This window comes from Myotis daubentonii, chromosome 5 (genome assembly GCF_963259705.1).
Source record: "Myotis daubentonii chromosome 5, mMyoDau2.1, whole genome shotgun sequence".
Lineage (NCBI taxonomy): Eukaryota > Metazoa > Chordata > Mammalia > Chiroptera > Vespertilionidae > Myotis > Myotis daubentonii.
Genome location: NC_081844.1, coordinates 37,047,800 through 37,067,630, shown reverse-complemented (window position 1 = coordinate 37,067,630; position 19,831 = coordinate 37,047,800). Strand labels below are relative to the sequence as shown.

At 44.0% G+C, this 19,831-nt stretch overlaps 1 protein-coding gene across 1 annotated transcript; it reads left to right on the top strand.

Moving 5' to 3' along the window:
• Positions 1–5,798: 5,798 nt before the first annotated feature.
• On the top strand, positions 5,799–15,486 carry LOC132234231 (serine protease 52-like). Its single transcript, XM_059695274.1, is given in 6 exon segments — positions 5,799–5,864; positions 5,866–5,932; positions 8,493–8,688; positions 9,384–9,625; positions 11,389–11,531; positions 15,220–15,486. Coding segments are annotated over 6 exon segments (981 nt in total).
• Positions 15,487–19,831: the final 4,345 nt, after the last annotated feature.

Below are 19,831 nucleotides of genomic sequence, written 5' to 3'. Positions count from 1 at the left end.
TAATGAAGAGGGTCAGGCTTCCCTAGGGGCCCCAGAGGCCAGGACCAAGGCCAGTGGCCTGGAAACCAGGAGGGAGGTTTCTTTCTGAGAGGTAAAGGAATCTGGAGCCCTTTCCAATAGTGAAAATTTGCCTATTGGGTCCTCATCTTCCTCACCTATAAAATGAAGGCAGTCATCTAAATGATTTATAAAACTCCTTCCAGCTCTAAACCTGTGGTTTTACATACTAAGGTATAGTATTTTAAAAAAATTTTACACCCTGGCCAGTGTGGCTCAGTTGGTTAAGTGTCATCCCATGCACTGAAAGGTTGCCAGTTCAATTCTGGAGCAGGGCACTTGTCCAGGTTGGTTGGGGGGCATTCAGAAGGCAACCGATGTTTCTCTATCACAATGATGTTTCTCTCTCTCTCTCTCTCTCTCTCTCTCTCTCTCTCTCTCTCTCTCTCTTCCTCTCCATTTCTCTCTCTCTCTCTCTCTCTCTCTCTCTCTCTCTCTCTCTCATCAATAAAAACATATTTAAAAAATAATGTTTTTTAAAAAATAAAAACATTTTTACTTCATTGACATGAACACAGACAACAGCATCTTCCTATAGTAATTTTTGGAAGTAATTATGGAAGAATGTTTACCTTCCCTATTTGTGTCTATGAAGGCCTTGTCAGGAAACAGATGGCACATTCAAACTGGATACTGAAGGAGAGGTTCTTCATACAGAGAACAGGTACAAAGTGAACAGGGCTTAGGTAAACCCCCAAACGATGGTGCTGTAGGTCACAATGAGCCTCAGTATGGAGCGTATACCACCCACAGACAGCCAACCCATGGGGTCCTGCAGGGAGAGCACATCCTGTGACCGAACTCCTCTCCCTCCCGCAATCTGCTGCTAGTGCCCCCTGTTTTACATAATCCGGCCAGAGCCAGATTAGAGCAAGAGAGCAAGGAAGCCTAGAGTTAGAGCCCCTTCTGGAGTCACAGGACATTGAGTAAGATGAAGAAGAGTTGAGTCTGGATCTGGAGGAACAAAAAGATATCAGCACAGGCCACTGTCTCAGTCAGCTTGAGCTGCTATAACAAAAACACCATAAACTAGGTGGCTTAAGTAGCAAACATTTATTTCCCACAGTTCTGGAGGCTGAGAAGTCCAAGATCAAGGTGCCAACAGGTCTGGTGTCTGGTGAGAGCCTGCTTCCTGGAGGGTGGACAGCAGCCTCTGAGCTGTGTCCTCACATGACCAAGAGAGAGAGCTCCTGTCTCTTTCTCCTATCAGACTCATCCCATTATGGGGGCTCCATCCTCATGATTTCACACTATTCTAGCCCCTGGCCTTTTTTGTTGTTGTTGTTCATCTCTGGACCGCCTACTTCCCACTTGTTGGGTCCCTTTAAGACGCCCACAACTCTTAGTCTCATTATGAAAGTACCTTCGTTTAAACTTTCTGAGTGGAATTCTATTTCCTTCTGGGCCCCTTCATAGTTGATACACTCAGGGTCACCTTCCTAAACACCTGAGCCCGAAGGCCCAGAGCCGTCAGTGTCCTTGACTCTGCCTCAGAAAGTCATGGCAGGGCCAGACCGAAGGCTGGGCAGTGGGCTAATGCTGAACAGGAAGACTAGGCCCACCCTTCTCAGCAGACAAGACCGATCGATGGACAGTCAAAGATGGGTCAGTTCCCTTATGGAAATACAAGCTCCAGGCCCTGCCTGGCACTCCTGGCGAGAATGGAATCAGTGAAGTCTCTGTAGCCTTGTGCTCAAATGCTGCAGGCAGCCGGGAGCAGGAAGAATTGGGGCACAGCTGAAATCCAAGCGGGAAAGCAAACAGCTAAGATCCATGGGGAACAATGTCTGTTTCTTAATCCGTCTCCTGCCCCAAATAGGTCCGCTCTCCTCCCCCAACTTGTGTTGACGTGTCTGTTTCTTCCCCTGGCAGCGGTGCCACCAGGCCTTCAACTAGGTCAGGGGCAGTGACGAGCCCACACAGGCCCTCAGGCCACGTCCTCCCCTCACCCTGCTCTCCAGGCTCCCAGGCCTGGAGTCACAAAGCCTGGACCCCAAGTGACCTCTTGCTGCTCAGGGCATCCTGGCCAGGCCCCTGCTCCCTAGAACCACAGGGAGCGAGTGGGGGGTCCTGTGAGGTGGCAGGGGCTGTGAGCTGGAGGCAGAGGGCAGCTCTGGGTGGTGCTGCAGCCCTCCCTGCCCTGTTCTGCAGGTGCCCCTTCAACCCCTCCCTGCAGCCCTGCTGAGTGCCCTCGGAGACCCCCATTCTTCCAGGGCAGCCAGGGAGCCATGCACAAAGGCAATTTTAAAAGTTTAGGTTTTGATATATAATAAGTATTTATTTAGTAATTCACCTTTTTAAGGTGTACCGTTCCATGAATTCTGACAAATATACAAATGTCTGTGTAACCACCACTATAATCCAGACATAGAACCTTCTCACCTAAAAATGTTGCCCTGAGTCCCTGGGAACCATCCCCTTCCACCAACCCCAGGCTCTGGCAGTAACTGGTTCATTCTCTGTGCCTGTTGTTTTGTGTTTTCCAGAATATTGTCTAAATGGCATCATACAGAATGTCATGTCTGGCTTCTTCAACTTAACCTCTCCTTCTCCTTCTCCTTCTCCTTCTCCTTCTCCTTCTCCTTCTCCTTCTCCTTCTCCTTCTCCTTCTCCTTCTCCTTCTCCTTCTCCTTCTCCTTCTCCTTCTCCTTCTCCTTCTCCTTCTCCTTCTCCTTCTCCTCCTCCTTCTCCTTCTCCTTCTCCTTCTTCTCCTTCTCCTTCTCCTTCTCCTCCTTCTCCTTCTTCTCCTTCTCTTCCTTTTCCTCCTCTTCCTGTTCTTCTACTCCTTCTTGCTGAATACTATTGCTGTTGTCTGATGCACCACTGTTTATCCATTCACTTGATGTTGTACATGTAGGTTGTCACCAGATTTTAGCAATTATAAGTCAAGTTACTGCAAACATTGTGTACAGGTTTCCTTGTGGACATACATCTTCGCACAACTGTATTTTAATACAATGTGAATTCATCTACTGATATGCTGGAAGGTTTAGAGATTCTTTGGGGTCTGAATGAAGATAATTGGTATGTTGCATCTCCCATTCTGAACCCTGGGCTGGCCATGGAAGCTATGTGGTTAAGTTGGGCAGGACTGTGGGTGATACTGGCCTCATTCTACCACACGTGAACACATGCCCTCCAGTGCCCTATGTTTGCAAACTTAGTAGAGCTGCAATGCAACATTTTGCTCTACTGAGCTCAAATTCGCGATGTTTGCCAAAGAACAAAGGTCAGGAGGCCTTCTCTCTGGCAGAGCAAAGATATGAATTAGCTTGATTACTTTTAATGCTTTGCGTATATCCAATAATAAACTAACTTCCTAATTTTAAATCTGCCTTCACTTATTCTGATGGAATACTTCCAAGAATTTTTAAGATAAATTTTAAAGCCTCAAAATAGCTGGAGGAAGAACAAGTCCCATAGTCATTTCCCCTAAAATTGAAATCCATTATGTATGAAATTTTAGAAAACAATTGCACCTACAGCTCCCAACAATATAATTTTTAGTAATAATAACTGTTCTCCACACACCTGTCATATCCATGGTGATTTCTTAGGAGAATTATTCAGTGGCTACATAGAAGGGAGGACTGTTTATTCAGATTCAAGCTTTATTCCATAAATTAGCCCCTGTCCACCACTCAACCTCCTACAATATTCCAACTCCATATTTTAGTTTGAAGTATTTGATTTTGCCAACATTCGACTAAAACAGTAATTCTATATGGTTTAACTTAAATGCGTCTACAGTTGCCATACACCTCAGTACCTTTGTACATGGTTTCTGCCCATCCAGAATGCCATGTCAGTGTCCTCGGGCTGTCATAACAAAGTACCACAAACTGGGTGATTTAGAACAACAGGAGTTTATTGTCTGTAGTTTTGGATGCCATAAGTCCAAAGTCAAGGTGTCAGCAGGGTCTTTCTCCCTCTGAAGGTGTAGGGCTACATCAGTTCCAGGGCTCTCTCCAGCTTCTGGCAGTTCCTCGGCATGTGGCAGCATAACCTTAATCTTTACATGGCATTTTCCCTGTGTGGGTATGGGTGTGCATCCAAAATTTCCCTTCTTATAAAGGCTCAGTCAGCCCTCGCTGGTTTGGCTCAGTGGATCGAGCATCAGCCTGTGAATCAAAGGATCCTGGGTTTGGTTCTGGTCAAGGGCAGGGACCTTGGTTGGAGGCTCCTTCCTGGCCCGGGGCCCTGGTTAGGGCTCGTGCAGGAGGCAACCAATCGATGTGTTCCTCTCACATCGATATTTCTCTGTCTTTCCCTCTCTCTTCCACTCTCCCTAAAAATCATTGAAAATATATCCTTGGGTGAGGATTAACAGAAATTAATTAATTAATTAACTAATTACACCTGCTACAATCCTATTTCCTAAGAAGGTCACTTTCTGAGTTCTAGGGATTAGGACTTCAACAGATGGATTTAGGGAGGGCACCACCCATAAAAGTCTCTGTCCTTACCCAACGCCATTTCTCTGTAGATTGATGCAGCCCAGACTGAACTTATTTCCTCTATAGAATCTTCTCTAAAGGCCTCTCTCTCCCCACCCCCACCTCACTTACCACACACCCATGCTCCTTCCAGACTGGGTTGGGTCTCCCTCCACAACTCCCAATGATACTAATACCCTTCCCCCATTTCACTAAGGTGGTATCTTTGCTCACGTCTCTCCATGATGAGTGAGAGTTTCTAGGAGACAGAGAACAAATACTGTTCATCTTTGCACCATCCCCAAAGCCTGGATATAGACAGAGCTCCAAAAAGTGCTAACTAACCTAGTGAACAAACAAATGAATGAACTGCATCAAGGAAAAGCACCCTGCAGCTGATATCTGAATGGATCTGTACTTTTTTTTTTTAAATATATTTTATTGATTTTTCACAGAGAGGAAGGGAGAGAGATAGAGAGTTAGAAACATCGATGAGAGAGAAACATCAATCAGCTGCCTCCTGCACACCTCCCACTGGGGATGTGCCCGCAACCCAGGTACATGCCCTTGACCGGAATCGAACCTGGGACCTTTCAGTCCGCAGGCCGACGCTCTATCCACTGAGCCAAACCGGTTTTGGCAGGATCTGTACTTTATGCATGTCTTATTCATAGAAATGCTGGTCAACGTGCTTTCTTTTGCTGGAAAACATTAACAGAGATGCAATTAATAGAGAGAGACACTAGGAGAAATTAAATTAATAGAGATTTAAAATCACAGACTTGGTGTTTGCCATGTGCTAGGATACATAATTAGTTCATTCATCCTCCCAACAATATAATGATGTATTGTTATCATGCCCATTTTACAGATGAGTAATCTGAGGCTCAGAACTCAGTAGCTTCCCTAAGAACCACTGGCGATGTGAGCTCCGCTCTGTAGGAGTCTGAGTCCGTGCTCACTCTGCTGTATCTGATCTGACCTGTTTGGACCAGCAGCCTCAGATCCTTTCTCCTGGGGATGTCTTCAGCAATTTTATCCTGTCACATTAGTGAATCTGAGATGCCCTGACTGGTATAGAGTTCTCCCACTCTGCTCCCTCTAACCCCCCAGTTCCACACTGACATCCATATCTCAGAGAACTGGCTCATGGAAACCATCAAGTTCTGGGTCCGGGGCACCAGCGGGTTGCTTTGACTGGATCGTGCCAGCTCCACCCAGTGCCCTATTGTGACCTCGTAGGTTAAGACTGAGAGAAACCAAGCACAGAGGGCAAAGCCACAACTGGATCTGCCTGAATTGACTATGTACCATCTCAGCAGAAGTCTCTCCATTGGCTTGAGTAGAGACCATGGCCAAGGACAGGGTGGAGGATGGAAGAGTGGTGTTTCTGCTGTCCATCGCCCTGTTGCTGCCCTGGGCACATAGCTCCCTGGCATGTAGGTCTCTCGTGGTGTTCTTATGTCTGTGCCTCACAGCACAGAGGAGCTGTGTTCAAAAGGTCAAGTCCTAGGATGCTGATTCTCTGGTTCTGGGTGGGAGCTGGGGAACTGCATGTTCAATAAGGCCCTCAGGTGAATGTGATGGAGGGGTGCCTAGATCAGACTTTCAGATCATTGCTCCCACACTACCCTAAACTGTAAAGTTATATGTGGAGGAGCCGTGTGTGTGTGTGTGTGTGTGTGTGTGTGTGTGTGTGTGTGTGTGTTTAATACCTGTGTTAAGTACCAGAGTGTTCCAGAGTGAATGGAAAATGTAAGCAAACCCCCTGAGAGAAGGAACCAGCTGTTAAGCTGAAGGTGCCACCTGGCCACATCCTGCAGCTTTAAGGCCAAGGATAAGCCTAGGAAGGTTTTCCCTGCTGTTTTCTCCTTGATTACCTTCTAAAGGCTCATGTGGAGCCTAACTGGTCTAATGCAAAACCATGACATATAAGTACTAGAGGCCCAGTGCATGAAATTCATGCCGGCTGCCGGCCCGGGCCTTCCTTCCTGTGGTTGGCCAGCTGGCCCCACCCCTGGTCAAACTCCTGGTCGATGGGACAATTTGCATATTAGGCTTTTAGTATATAAGATAATGAAGGCTGTGTATTAACGCCTATGATGGCTTCATCTCCCTGGATCCTGAGAATTTATGGAGCTTGCGTTATGTTCAATGTGTTGGCTGACAAATATCAAACCTCTATGACATGCTGGGAGCTGTTTTAGGAGCTGGGTTTATACCAGAGAATGGCATATACATTCTCTATCCTTAAGCAATGTTACTATCTAGTGAGGGGAAGGAAGTATTAAATGGATAAATGATCCATAAACAAATTGATCTCATCTCCTGTTAAGTGGTCTGAGGCAGACAAAATTGGCTAATGTGATGGAAGGTCTGCAGGTGGTTGGTGAGACTGCTGTAGTAGGTGGTCACAGAAAGCCTTCCTACCATGACCAGACACACGTTGAGACCCATCTGATAAGGACATGTATTTCCAAGCAGAAGTGGCAGCAAATGCAAAGTCCCCTGAATGATGCTCAGTATGTTTCAGAGGCAGACAGGTCAGTGCAGCTGGGGCAGAGGGAGTGGGAAGGGGGAACAGGAGAAAGGTGGGCCCAGAGAGGTCAGGAGGGCCCGGATCATGCTGATCCCCATAGAGGCTCAGTAAGGACTTTGGCTGTTATTCTGGATTCAATGAGAAGCCATAAGAGAGTGTAAATGGGAGAGGGAGAAATCAGAGGTCTTGAGAAAGGTGCTCTGTCTGGTACAGAGGACAGACCGTGCAGGGACAAGAGTGGAAGACGGGAGGTGAGGTAGTGATGTGGGGATGTGTGATACGGGGATGTCTCATATGCGGATGTATAGTGTGGGGATCTGTGATGTAGGGCTGTGTGGTGTGTGTGGATGTGTGGTGGTATTTGTGTGGATATGGTGATGGTTGGTGATACTAACATGTGGGTGTTGATTTGAATAGATATACCTTTCATATTATACCTTTCTGTTAAAAAATTCTTTCTCCCCGAGAGTAAACATGTTTAACACTTAGAAGGCAGTTTGCCCCATGGTTATGAGAACAGATTCTGGAGTCAGACTGCCCAATTTCAAATTTTAGCTCAGTCATATGCTAGCTGCTGGGTCTTAGCCAGATATCCCAATCTTAAACTTGCCTCTGTTGCCTCACCTTTCAAATGGGCAATAGTAATTTCAGTTACCTCATGGGGTTTACACGATCCTTTAATTGTTTTAGAGAGAACAGAATGGTGGCTGGCAACTACCAAGTGTTCAATAGTTTAGATTTTATGATGTTTATTTTTCTCATGAATCAAATGACATTTCAAAGACATTGAAAGAAGTCAAAGTAATCTTATTACATAGGAAATGCCAAATTTTTATTCCTCTCAAGGTGCCACTGGGATGATCTCTAGAATTAAAATTAGGTGAAAGATGGCACCACTAACCAGTCAGAAACTTGGAAGAGGAACCAGTGGGGAAGGAAGGAGCTGGTCAGTTTCCCTCGGCTGTAAGATTTCTGGTGTCTGTGTGGTCCATGTGAGAGGCCCTTGAAGATATCTGTCCAGAGCTGAGGAGAATGTTCTATACCAAGACAATATACCAAGGCCCTGTTTTCAGAGGACAATGAGGCCTAATTTCATATAAATGAATATGCTCACTTGGGTTCCCCCTCTTCGGGGGCAACAACAAGATCCAGGCCCAAGGCTTGTGGTTGTGTCTCCTCCCCAAAGGCCCTCAGTGAGAGACCCATCTCAGAAGTTAAGCTATGGTGAAGGCAACAACCATTGCTCTCCACAGGCACATCCTTACAACTGTGGCACCATTGACAGCCTGGGGGCACACTGTCTGATGGGTTTCCCATCTGAGGTTACCCTGGCTAAGCCATGGCTATCTTTGTGCTAGGATGGGGAGGGGCTGGGAGAAGGGGCATTGTCTTTAAGTCTCTTCCAATCCAACCAACCATGACTATTGGGCTCTGACCCTCTTTCTTCTTTCTGCTTTTAGTGACATGTGGTCAAACAATACACACCCAAACTGAAAAACCAAAAGTTTCGAAAATCATAGGCGGGGAGCCTGCAGCCATCACAGAGTTCCCGTGGCAGGTGAATATTTTTGACCAAGGGAGACATCTCTGTGGAGGATCGATTCTCAATGAGTGGTGGATTCTGTCTGCGTCCCATTGCTTTATAAACAAAAATATGTAAGTACTGCAAACAGACTTCTCTTTAAACCAGTGTGGTCGAATATTTGCTCCTACCTGCTCATTATGCTCCTGGAGCCTCCATTAGGTTTGTCATAGAAGTTAGCAGGAGGTTAAATATATGCCCTTGTGGTTAAACATCACCCTTTGCAGGTGGGAGAGACACTGCTCTCTTTCTAGGAGCTTTTACAGCTTGCTGTGTAGGACCAAAATGGCAGAACAAATGTTCCTCGTGCTTCTCAGAATCTTGCTTTCCTAAGCATTTGCTCCAGGCCTGGCTGCATAGCAGCAGCTCCTGAGGTGCCTGCTGTCTTAGCCTACATCTTCCAATCAGTATTGTTGAGAATCTTCCCAGGTGTTTGTTGGAGCTAGTCCAGCCCTTCTTGCAAATCCAGGGACAATTCCCTCTATTACTTGTGCATAGCATGGCTTCCCAGACATTTGTTGATGAAATTTACAAGTAAATTTGCCCAAACAAGAGACCATCAGGCCAAGAGTTGTTGCCAACAGGGTGGACCTGGAACTCGTGTCTGTCTCCTCCTGCCCAGTAGGGAGGGGCTCTTCACCGTGGCCCCAGATGCACCATCTCCCCAGCTCTCATTATCAGAGCCTCAGACTGTTGAAATTTTTTTCTCATAAGATTCACCTTTTGCTCTTCCATCACTTACCTTTTTTCCCTTTTGTTTTGAAATAAGATCTACCTTGGAGATCATACACGAAAACAGAAATGATATCACCATGAACTTGACAAGGATAAAAGTGGACAAGCTAATTACTCACCCCTATTTTGACAGCTGGATCTTGGATAATGACATCGCTTTACTCTTGCTCCAATCCCCATTTAACTTGAGTGTCACCAAAGTTCCCATCTGCCTTTCAGAAGTCACTGACATACATAGATGGAGAAACTGCTGGGTGTCTGGATGGGGCCTTACTAGTGAGTTACTGTAGCTTAGCCCACCGGAGGGTAGCACCCTGGCTGATGTTTGCAAGGAGAATAAAAAAGCTGGAGACTTTGCTGGCCCTGAAAAGGCTGCCTGGTTGATTAGGAGCCTTTAAGGTTCTATGATGAACTTTCTCCTCAGTTCATATGGGAGCTGTCCTTCCTGTGCCTTCCTGGCCTCCTGGAGCAAGCTTTATGCCCAGATTGTGGAACATGAACCTTGAATAGGGCCTCAGGGATGACCCAGGCAGAGGTTTTCAGAGTCAGAGGGATGACTTGGAGAAATGTAGAGGGACATATAGATGGGCAAAGGGGTGGCAAAATGGACTGTGCTCAAGGAAATCCATACCCATGTCCTCCAGCACAGTTCCGTTCCAACTGATGGTGTCAATTCTGTGCCCTTGGGATAAGGGGCTCTGTGACTAAAACATTTGAAAATCACAGATCAAGGAGAAAGGCATAAACTGAATGTGAACTCGTCTTTATAGAGTCAACCTGCAAACTACTCCCACCACTTTTCCCAGCCACACAAGATGGTGACCTTCGTCCTTCATCTTGATACATGTGTCTTGCCCCCTAATCAACAGAGCAGAAAAAAATGAATTCCAGTCAGTGTTCCTCTTCCCAGCGGTCTCCCAATGGCTGTATGTGGATTCCCACATGGTCCCAAAGCTCAGAGCTACATTAGATTTCCTAAGAATTGCCCTTAGAAATTTATCATGAGCTTCAAAGAGGGCCATTTTCTTAACGTAGAACTCCTCATGCTTCATCCAGCACATCTTCACTGATCCTCTTCTATGATCCAGGGAATGTTCTAGATTCTAGGGCAGGGGTCCTCAAACTTTTTAAACAGGGGGCCAGTTCACTGTCCCTCAGTCCGTTGGAGGGCCGGACTATAGTTAAAAAAAAACAAAACTATGAACAAATTTCTATGCACACTGCACATATCTTATTTTGAAGTAAAAAACCAAAACGGAACAAATACAATATTTGTATTTGCATGTGGCCCGCAGGCCATAGTTTGAGGACCCCTGTTCTAGGGATTCAGCAATACTGTACAAAGACAAAACTATCCTCATCTCTGGGGAGTGAATATTCTAGGTGTTGGGCTCAGCTCCTCGTGAGGCCTGACACAATTCAAGCCCACCATTATGTGTTGTGAGCCCAGGACAGAACTTGTAACTGTGGAATCTCTTTACATCCTTGTGGATATAAAAGAAACGTATTTTTAGCTTCTAGTTCAGTGGTTCTCAACCTTCCTAATGCTGCGACCCTTTAATACAGTTCCTCATGTTGTGGTGACCCCAATTTCATTGTTACAAATTGAACATAATTAAAGCATAGTGATTAATCACAAAAACAATATGTAATTATATATGTGTTTTCCGATGGTCTTAGGTGACCCCTGTGAAAGGGTCGTTCGACCCCCAGAGGGTCACGACCCACAGGTTGAGAACCGCTGCTCTAGTTGGAGACTGGCAGCTTCTGTAGGGCTAGAAGATGGTGCACACAGGCTGAAACCCAGTAGGGTCCAGTTCTGGGGACCTCTGGATTCAGGGAGGGTGGGCTTGAGAGTCTGCTGGCCATCCTTCCCACCCTTGCCTCACTCGGTCCACACTGGGTTGTTCTCTGGACCATAGGGAAGTTCCCTTGTCATTGAGGTGAAAAGATACAATGTGGGTGGGTGCTTGATCTCCACTCATAGGGACCACTTTGAGCTCAGGGTCCTCTCTCCATTTGCTTCTTCTTTGGGTCAGTTCCTCTGGGAGGTGTGCATCAAGAGCTGCAGAAAGTCAACATCCAGCTGGTCAAATGGAGAAAGTGCTCCAATATTATGCCTATGGTCACCAGGAACATGCTGTGTGCTGGGAACGCTCATGGTGGGAAGGATGCCTGCCAGGTAATGGAGCTGGTCCTTTGATGGGAAAAGGGCTGCACAGAGGGCTGGCCAACCTTCCCAGGATAACTGGCTGCCCTCCTCCTCCCCTGAATAAGTTTCCTAAGGCTGCTGTAACAAACCACCACAAAGAGGGTGGATTAAAACAACAGAAATGTATTCTCTCCAGCTCTAGAGGCCAGAAGTCCATAGTCAAAGCACCCATAGGTCCACACTCCCTTTGGAGGCTCCAGGGGAGGATCCTTCCTGGCCCTTCCTGGCTTCTGGTGGTTAAAATCCTTGACATTCCATAGGTTATAGGGGCTTCACTCCAACCTCTGCCTCCATCTCTTACCATGGTCTTCTCCCCTGTGTGCGTGTCTCTTAGGACAGTGTTGGATTAGGGCCCACCCTAATTGAATACAACTTCATCCTAATTAAACTAATTATATCTGCAAAGACCCTTTTTTAAATAGGGTCACAGCCTGAGGTTCTGGGTGGACATGAATTTGGGAGAGATGATCTTCAACCTAGTACAGATGCTCTGTAACCAAACAGAGGCTGTGCAGGGTGGTGGTTGGGGGTGCGGGCTCCCCTAGCTTCTCTACTTACTGCCTATGACTTCCCTCTGTGCCTTTTCACATTTCATCACCTGTAAAATGGGAATACTAAGAGGTCCCACCTTTTAGAACTGTTGTGGAAATTGATTCAATGCACAGCACGGTAGAGGAGGAACACGAACCTTGAGTAGGGCTTCAGGGACGACCCAGGCAGAGGTTTTCAGAATCAGAGGGGTAACGTGGAGAAATTTAGAGGGACATATTGATGGGCAAAGGGGAGGCAACATGGACTGGGCTCATTTTGCTGTGAATATCGTGTTTTCCATCACCATCTCTTAGACATGTTTGGATCCTATGTCTGTAAAATAGTAATGCATAACGATGTAGAAAGTTGACTAAGGCGTTTCCTCTGCATGGTTGGAATTACAAATGTTATTTATTGCACTTATTTATTTGAGTGCCTGGTAAAGAAAATTCAAGTGGTGAAGATGGTGCACAGTTTACCTCTTACACTCCCCAGAGAAACTCAATAGCACACAAACCGCTTCCACAAATACATGAAAGGGTTAAGCACTGGCCCTAGGAAGCAGGTCTATTTCAGATGGGGAGACTGAGGATCAGAAAGCTGACAGTCTTGAGGAGGACACACCAGTGAGGTAAATTACAGACCCAGAATTCTGAGGAAGGCATGCTGACTTCTGGGGTTGGAGCCATCTTTTGGGTTCCAGTAGAAGTGGGGCTCCAATGACAGCTGCCCAGATTTGGCTGCTCATCAACCACAAGTTACCACCGAGTACAGGCTCGCCACACATCAGGGCCCGGCTAAGTGCTGCACACGTGTCATTTCCTTCCATTCACACAGCCGTCCTGCAGAAGACGTGCAGTTATTATCACCAGCATAAAAAACACACCTTAAAACACGGAGGAAGATTGTCACATTCTCTCAGCTGAAGCTTCGCCCTGGGATTGGAACCAAGGCCTGTTTGGCTCCAGAAATTTAGGTTCTTAACAAGACTGTGCTCTGCCGAGCATCTTTCATGGAGATCCTTCCTTCTCCAGAGAAGTGATTGCAATTCATCTTAGAGAAAGATCATGGGCTTCTCCAGTGACTTCAAAGAATCTGGTAAAGGAGAGTTTGGTTCCAAGTAAGGTAATGTGCACAGCAACTTCTTCATGAGAACGTTCTGGTGAAAAGAAATCAAACACGTGTCCTGTTTTTTTTATTTGTTTGTTAATAGTTTTTCATTAGGATTTTTGCATATTATTGAATGGTGCCCCTTTTCAACTTTTTTGAGTCACTTAATATTTTCAAAGATAAATCTTTGTAACCTATGAAATGAGATGTACCGCCTGATCCTATGTCTGTAAAATAGTAATGCATAACGATGTAGAAAGTTGACTAAGGTGTTTCCTCTGCATGGTTGGAATTAAAAATGTTATTTATTGCACTTATTTATTTGAGTGCCTGGTAAAGGAAATTCAAGTGGTGAAGATGGCGCACAGTTTACCTCTTACACTCCCCAGAGAAACCACTGCTACAGAGTCCCATAGTCTACCCAAAACATTCTTCTTATACACTATCACGTGTTTATGCATAAATTTAATTATTTATATAATTATGGGATTTTTCATGTTATTTTTCCATATCTGAGTTTTTTGAAGACACCTTATTCTTCAATAGAATTTAAAAAGTGGTCCAAAAGGTTTGGGGGCATAAAAAGGCAGAGTAGGCCTCAATTTCCATGTCAATGATGTCTGTTTTGTTTGTAATTATTGGCAATCTTTTTCATGATGTTCTTTCATTTATTATTAACTCTATTAAAGATATTCCCTATCCCCCCCCCCCCCCCCAATTTAACCACTTCCACCCAGCTCCCATCAACGGTCCCTCTGGCCATTACTACACTGTTGTCTGTGCCCATAGCTATGCATATATGTTCTTTGGCTAATCTCTTCACCTTCATTCATTCAGTCTCCCCCATCCTATTTCCTCTGATGTCTGTCAGTCTCTTCCATGTATCCTTACTTCATATTCTATTTTGTTCATCAGTTTATTTTGTTCATTAGATTCTACATATAAGTGAGTTCATATGGTATTTATCATTCTCTGTCTGGCTGATTTCGCTTAGCATAATAATCTCCAGGTCCACCCATGCTATCACAAAAGGTAACAGTTCCTTCTTTTTAACAGCCATATAGTGTTCCATTGTGTAGATGTACCACAGCTTTTTTATCCACTCATCCTCTGATGCGCACTTGGACAGTTTCCAGTGCTGTAAATAACACTGCTATGAACATAGGGGTGTATTTATGCTTTCTGAATGGTGTTTTGGGATTCTTCAGATATATTCCTAGAAGTTAGATCCCTGGGTCAAATGACAGTCATTTTATTTTTTTGAGAAAATGCACACTTTTTTTCACAGTGATTGCACCCATCTCATTGCTGCCAGCAGTGTAGTAGGGTTCCATTTTTCCATATCCTCGCCAGCACTTGTTTGTTAACTTATTGATGATGGTCATTCGGACAGATGTGAAATGATATTTTTAAAAGTGTAAATTGTTTAAAATTTCATGTTTTAAACTAAAATGTGATCTTTTAACTAAGGAGTTCCCTCTGCATGGTTGGAATTAGGAATTACATATACTGTGTCATTTGGTATGCCTGCTGTATTCAACCAATGACCTATTATGGGGCATAATGGACTTTTGTGCTTGTATTTTCACTTTTTGCTGTGGTGAACAATCCAAGAAGAGCAATATGGGCTGGCTGAAAGTGGCTTTGAAGTAAAAAGGCAGAGGGACAATTGAAAGAATTCTGAAATTTTAAAAAGTGCTTAGAGGCAACATGGATTAGCAAATCACTTCTTTGTATGTTAAAATGAATGCACACAATTACATGAAGGTGATGATGGATGTTCCTTTTATGACCAAGTTGTCACTTATCATTGCTTTTGACCAAACTGCTTGTCACTCTTTCTGACAGTCACAGATCTGGGAACATAGCCATGTAGTTGGAGAGTCTAATCAAAATTTAAAATGTCTGCTCATCAAAAGTCACTGTGTTTCTTGCCTTGTACCAGGTGCCTATACAATAGGCTATAGGAGTAACTTGTTACTATTCTTTCTATTCCCAAACAACTTTTCTCTTCTAGGGTGACAGTGGGGGACCTCTGGTTTGCCAGAAAAAGGACAAAAACATATGGTACCAGCTGGGCATTGTCAGCTGGGGAGTGGGCTGTGGCCGGAAGAATGTGCCTGGAGTGTACACGAAGGTGGCTAATTACCTTGTATGGATTAATGTGGAGACCAACCTGTCAGGAAGGCCCTACATGCATGAGCCAGACTCTGGGTACAGTTTGCTTCTATCACCATCGCCCATCTTGTTACTCTATTTTGTGATGCTTCTATTAACCCTGTGACTAAACACGGTATTACCTCAAAGCCCAGTGCCCTTCTCAGTTTGTGGAGTAAGGTCAAGGGTGCGGTGAAGGCTGTGAGGAAGGATTCGCATATGATTAGTTGTGCCTGAAGTAATCATGTACATATAGGGGTGCTTACAAAACCCGGGACCCACAACCACGCCTATTGTTCCCCTGGATCTTGGGGTAAGTTACCAATTTCAGCCTGAGTCCTCTCCACAGGCTTGGGTGGAGCATCCCTCCATGGGATCTCTGAAACAGAAAGCCTGTTCTTCTCTCTCTTACAGACAGGTATCCTTCCACAACTTATTTCATCTTCCAAAGGTGTTGGCAGCTCTCAATTTTCTTTTGCTCCTGAAATAAGAAACAATCCAGCTTCTCTCCCTTTGTTTGCAGTTCATCCCTGAGGCCTACAGACTTGGTTTCCAGAAAGATCCTTGTTCTTTATCCTCCTCTGCTTCCATATCTACTACCTGGTCCAGAGCCCCCATAAATGTTGCTTTTGGCTCTTATAGATCATGCACAATGATGCTAAGATTCAGGGTCAGGAAACCATTGAATAGAAAAGTCCTAGAGATGAGGTGGGAAAGCAAAACACTGTGAATGAGGGTAGCATGTAGCTGCTGCCTCTTCTTCTACAGGAAAGAACGACTCTTCCATCCCCACCTCCCCAGAAGATGCTGTATATCTGTCTCCAGCCAAGTCCAAAACATCAGCGTGTTCTTCTGAAAGGGTCTCTCTTGCCCACCTCATAGCTAAATTAGCATAACATGATTTGGGCTGCCATACCTTTTCCACCTGAATTTGGTTTCTGTCTTCTCCAGTGGGACCAAAACAATTGTCTAAGAGAGATTCCAAAATGCAGGCTAAGGCCCCTTGACCCATTTTTTAAAAATCTCAATTGCTATGGTTGGATAGTCACAAAGAGAATGTAAAGATAGGCCCTCCTGCACAGTTTCAAGGCCATGGTTCTGATTAATGACAGAGATGGAAGGAGGCAAACTCTGTGCTCTGCACTTGCAGTTCAGGTTGTGTGCTCAATCAGGCCGTGGGCACAGCTGCAGCCAAGGTTAGTGCCAGTGTAAGGACTGCCAACCTTGGGTGAATTATCACCCTTGTCCGACCCCAACATATACCTTGAGAAGGACAACTAGTCTTGTAAAAATGAACAACGTAATTACTGGTGTAATAGAAGCAATGAAAAATTCCAGAGTGATAGAATATATAAGAACTCTTCAACTCAATAATAAGAAGGAAAACAACCCAACTTTCAAGAAAAAAACTGACAAATTACTTAAGTAGACATTTCATTAGTTAAGATAAGTGAATGGCTAATATGCATATGAAAATATACTCAACATGATTAGTTATTAGAGAAATGCAAATTAAATTTACAATGAGATACCACTATACACCAACCAGAAGAGCTATAATTAAAAAAAACACCAATAACAAATATTGGCAAGGATGTGTAGATACTGGAACCTTCTACTTTGCTGGTGGTAATATAAGATAACAGTTTGGCATTTCTTAAAATGTTAAAAATGTATCACTCAACACTCCTAGGAATTCTACTCCTAGGAATCTACCCAACATGTATGTGTATGCTCTTAGCACCATTATTCATTAGAGTCCCGATCTAGAAATAACCCAGATTTTCATTAACTGATGGTAAATGGATAAACAAATGTGGTATATTCATCCATACACTGGAATACTATGTAGCAATACAATGGAATGAACCTCTGATATGTTGTACAACACAGATGAATGTCAAAACTAGGATGCCAAATGAAAGAAGCCAGACACATAACACTGCCTATTGTTTAAGTCAATTTACATGAAATATTTAGAAAAGGCAAATTAACAGAGACAGAAATCAGATCAGAAGAGGCTGAGGTGGGAGTGGTGATTAACTGCAAAGGAGCATAAAGAAACTTTCTGGGATGATGGAAACGTTCCAAACTGGATTGGAGTGATGGCAGCACACCTATAAACGTCTAAACAACAGCCACCACACACACACACACAAAATAAAAGACATTGCACACCTAGAGTGAGCAGACATTACGGTATGTAAATCGTAACAAAGTTGTTAAAAATTTTAAAGCCAAAATTCTTATGAAGAGATAACAATTCAGACAGTGCTATACACATTTAATGATTAACTTTGGTGTTAATTACATTAACTTTGTGCTGTCCTACAAACTTTGAGAGCTGTTTGTTGTCATTCTTAGGGACTTTCCAGGGAGCGCAAATATTGGAAGTTTTTAAGCAGTGAGTGAGATTATGGACCCACCAGTATCATGAGACAAGGAGTCACAGAGCCTCCTAGTGCCCTGCCGGCTGGGGCGGTGGCGGGAGGTGGTGGGGGGTGTTAAAATGTTTCTTCCTGGTGGATTCCAGGCGCCTCTAGAATTAGATAATTTCAGAGCACAGATTTTTCCCAAATGACCATCCAGCCAGAACAAGGGGTAGATTAGAGCAGATGGCATGAGCCCAGGAGGTCTCATATCGACTTTTGAATCCAGTTGGCTTCCGCCAGCAGTGCTGTCTCAGAAACATTATTCCCTGAAGTTCTCACTGTTGGCTGCTGACTGCTAATTGAAGAAATACTTTCAGAAATGAGGGAAGCGAACTCAAGTCTGCAGAAGCCAGTGTGGTTTGAACATGGAAAATTACCTGCTCTTGCCTTGCTCTCAGGAAACTTGGTGTAGTTGGGAAAAGCATGTTCTGGTTCTGGCCATGTCTCTTGCAGGCCATGCGACCTTGGGCCAGGTATTAACTTCTCTAAGCCTCAGCTTTCTGGCTTTTAATAGGAAGATAGGTAATAACGATGCCTTCCTCATATGTATCAGCAGCAAATTCATATAGAGAGACCACATGTCAGTTCTGCTCTGTATAAAGGAAAGTGAAGTCAGACCATCTGAGCTTTGCCCTGAATCGTGGTACAATCTTGGGTCTCTCTCTTTGCTTTGTTTTTTCTGGGACAACACATTTGTCTGGAGACTGTCCTGATACTGGTAGAAGCTTAGAATCTTTGAATTCTATTTACCATTGTTGCTGCGCATGTTAGCTCTACATGTCTAACATTATAGTTGTTGCTTTGTACTATATATTCATTTATATTTACCCACATATTTACTCTTTTGGGTTTTATTTCTACCCAGGGTCATTATTTCTTCTGCCAGAAGTTCTACTTCTCATTATTCTTCCCATGCAGACCTGTGGGCAACAAATTCCCTCAGTTTTTTTTTTTGGCTTCAAAACATTTTCATTTTACCATCATTTTTGAAGGCTATTTTGCGGGGCTAGGTTCTAGACCAGGGGTGGGCAAACTTTTTGATTCGAGGGCCACAATGGGTTCTTAAACTGGACCGGAGGGCCGGAACAAAAGCATGGATGGAGTGTTTGTGTGAACTAATATAAATTCAAAGTAAACATCATTACATAAAAGGATACGGTCTTTTTTTTTTTTTTTAGTTTTATTCATTTCAAACGGGCCGTAGTTTGCCCACGGCTGTTCTAGACTGTCTCTTATTTTTCTTTTGTCACTTTAAAGATGTCATTCCATTAATTTCTGGCTTCCATCATTTCTGTTGAGAAGTCATATGCCATTTTGATTGCTGCTCCCCTGAAGGTAATGTGGCTTTTTTCCCCTCCCGTCTTGGGTTTTCACTAGTTTACTATCATGTGCCTAGTTGTACTACTTCTATGTTCCGTTTGCTTGAGATTCTCTGAGCTTCTTGAACATGGGGGCTGGAAGTTCTTAAGTTCTGAAAAATGCTCATTCGATATTTTTTAAATATTCATTTCATCTCAGCCCTTTCCCTCTCTTTCTGAAATTGTAATTGTACATATGATGGACACTGTGAATGTGGCCCACATGTCTCTAATGCTGTGCACATTTCTTTTTTCTTGTCTCTTGGCACTGGCTTGTCTTTCAGTTAACTAACTCTGTGCTCTGCTGCCTCTAATATGCTGTGGATACCAACAATTTCATTAAGATATTATATATTTTGAGTTCTATAAGACCCATCAATTCTTTATAAATTATACTCCTTAAAAACTTTATTGTATTGGGGTGACATGGGTTCATAAAATTATATAGCTTTAGGTGTACAATTCTATAATACATCATCTAGATATTCTATTCTGTGTTCACCACCCAAAGTCTAGCCTCCTTCTATCACAATTTATTGTCTCTTTGCCTCTAGCAATCATCATACTGTTGTCTGAGTTGTTGTTTTTATTGTTGTTGTTTTGATTAATCCCTTCACCAATTTTGAATCTTTTCATTCATTCTGTCCACCTTCCCTCCATTTTGTTTAAAATATTTATTATG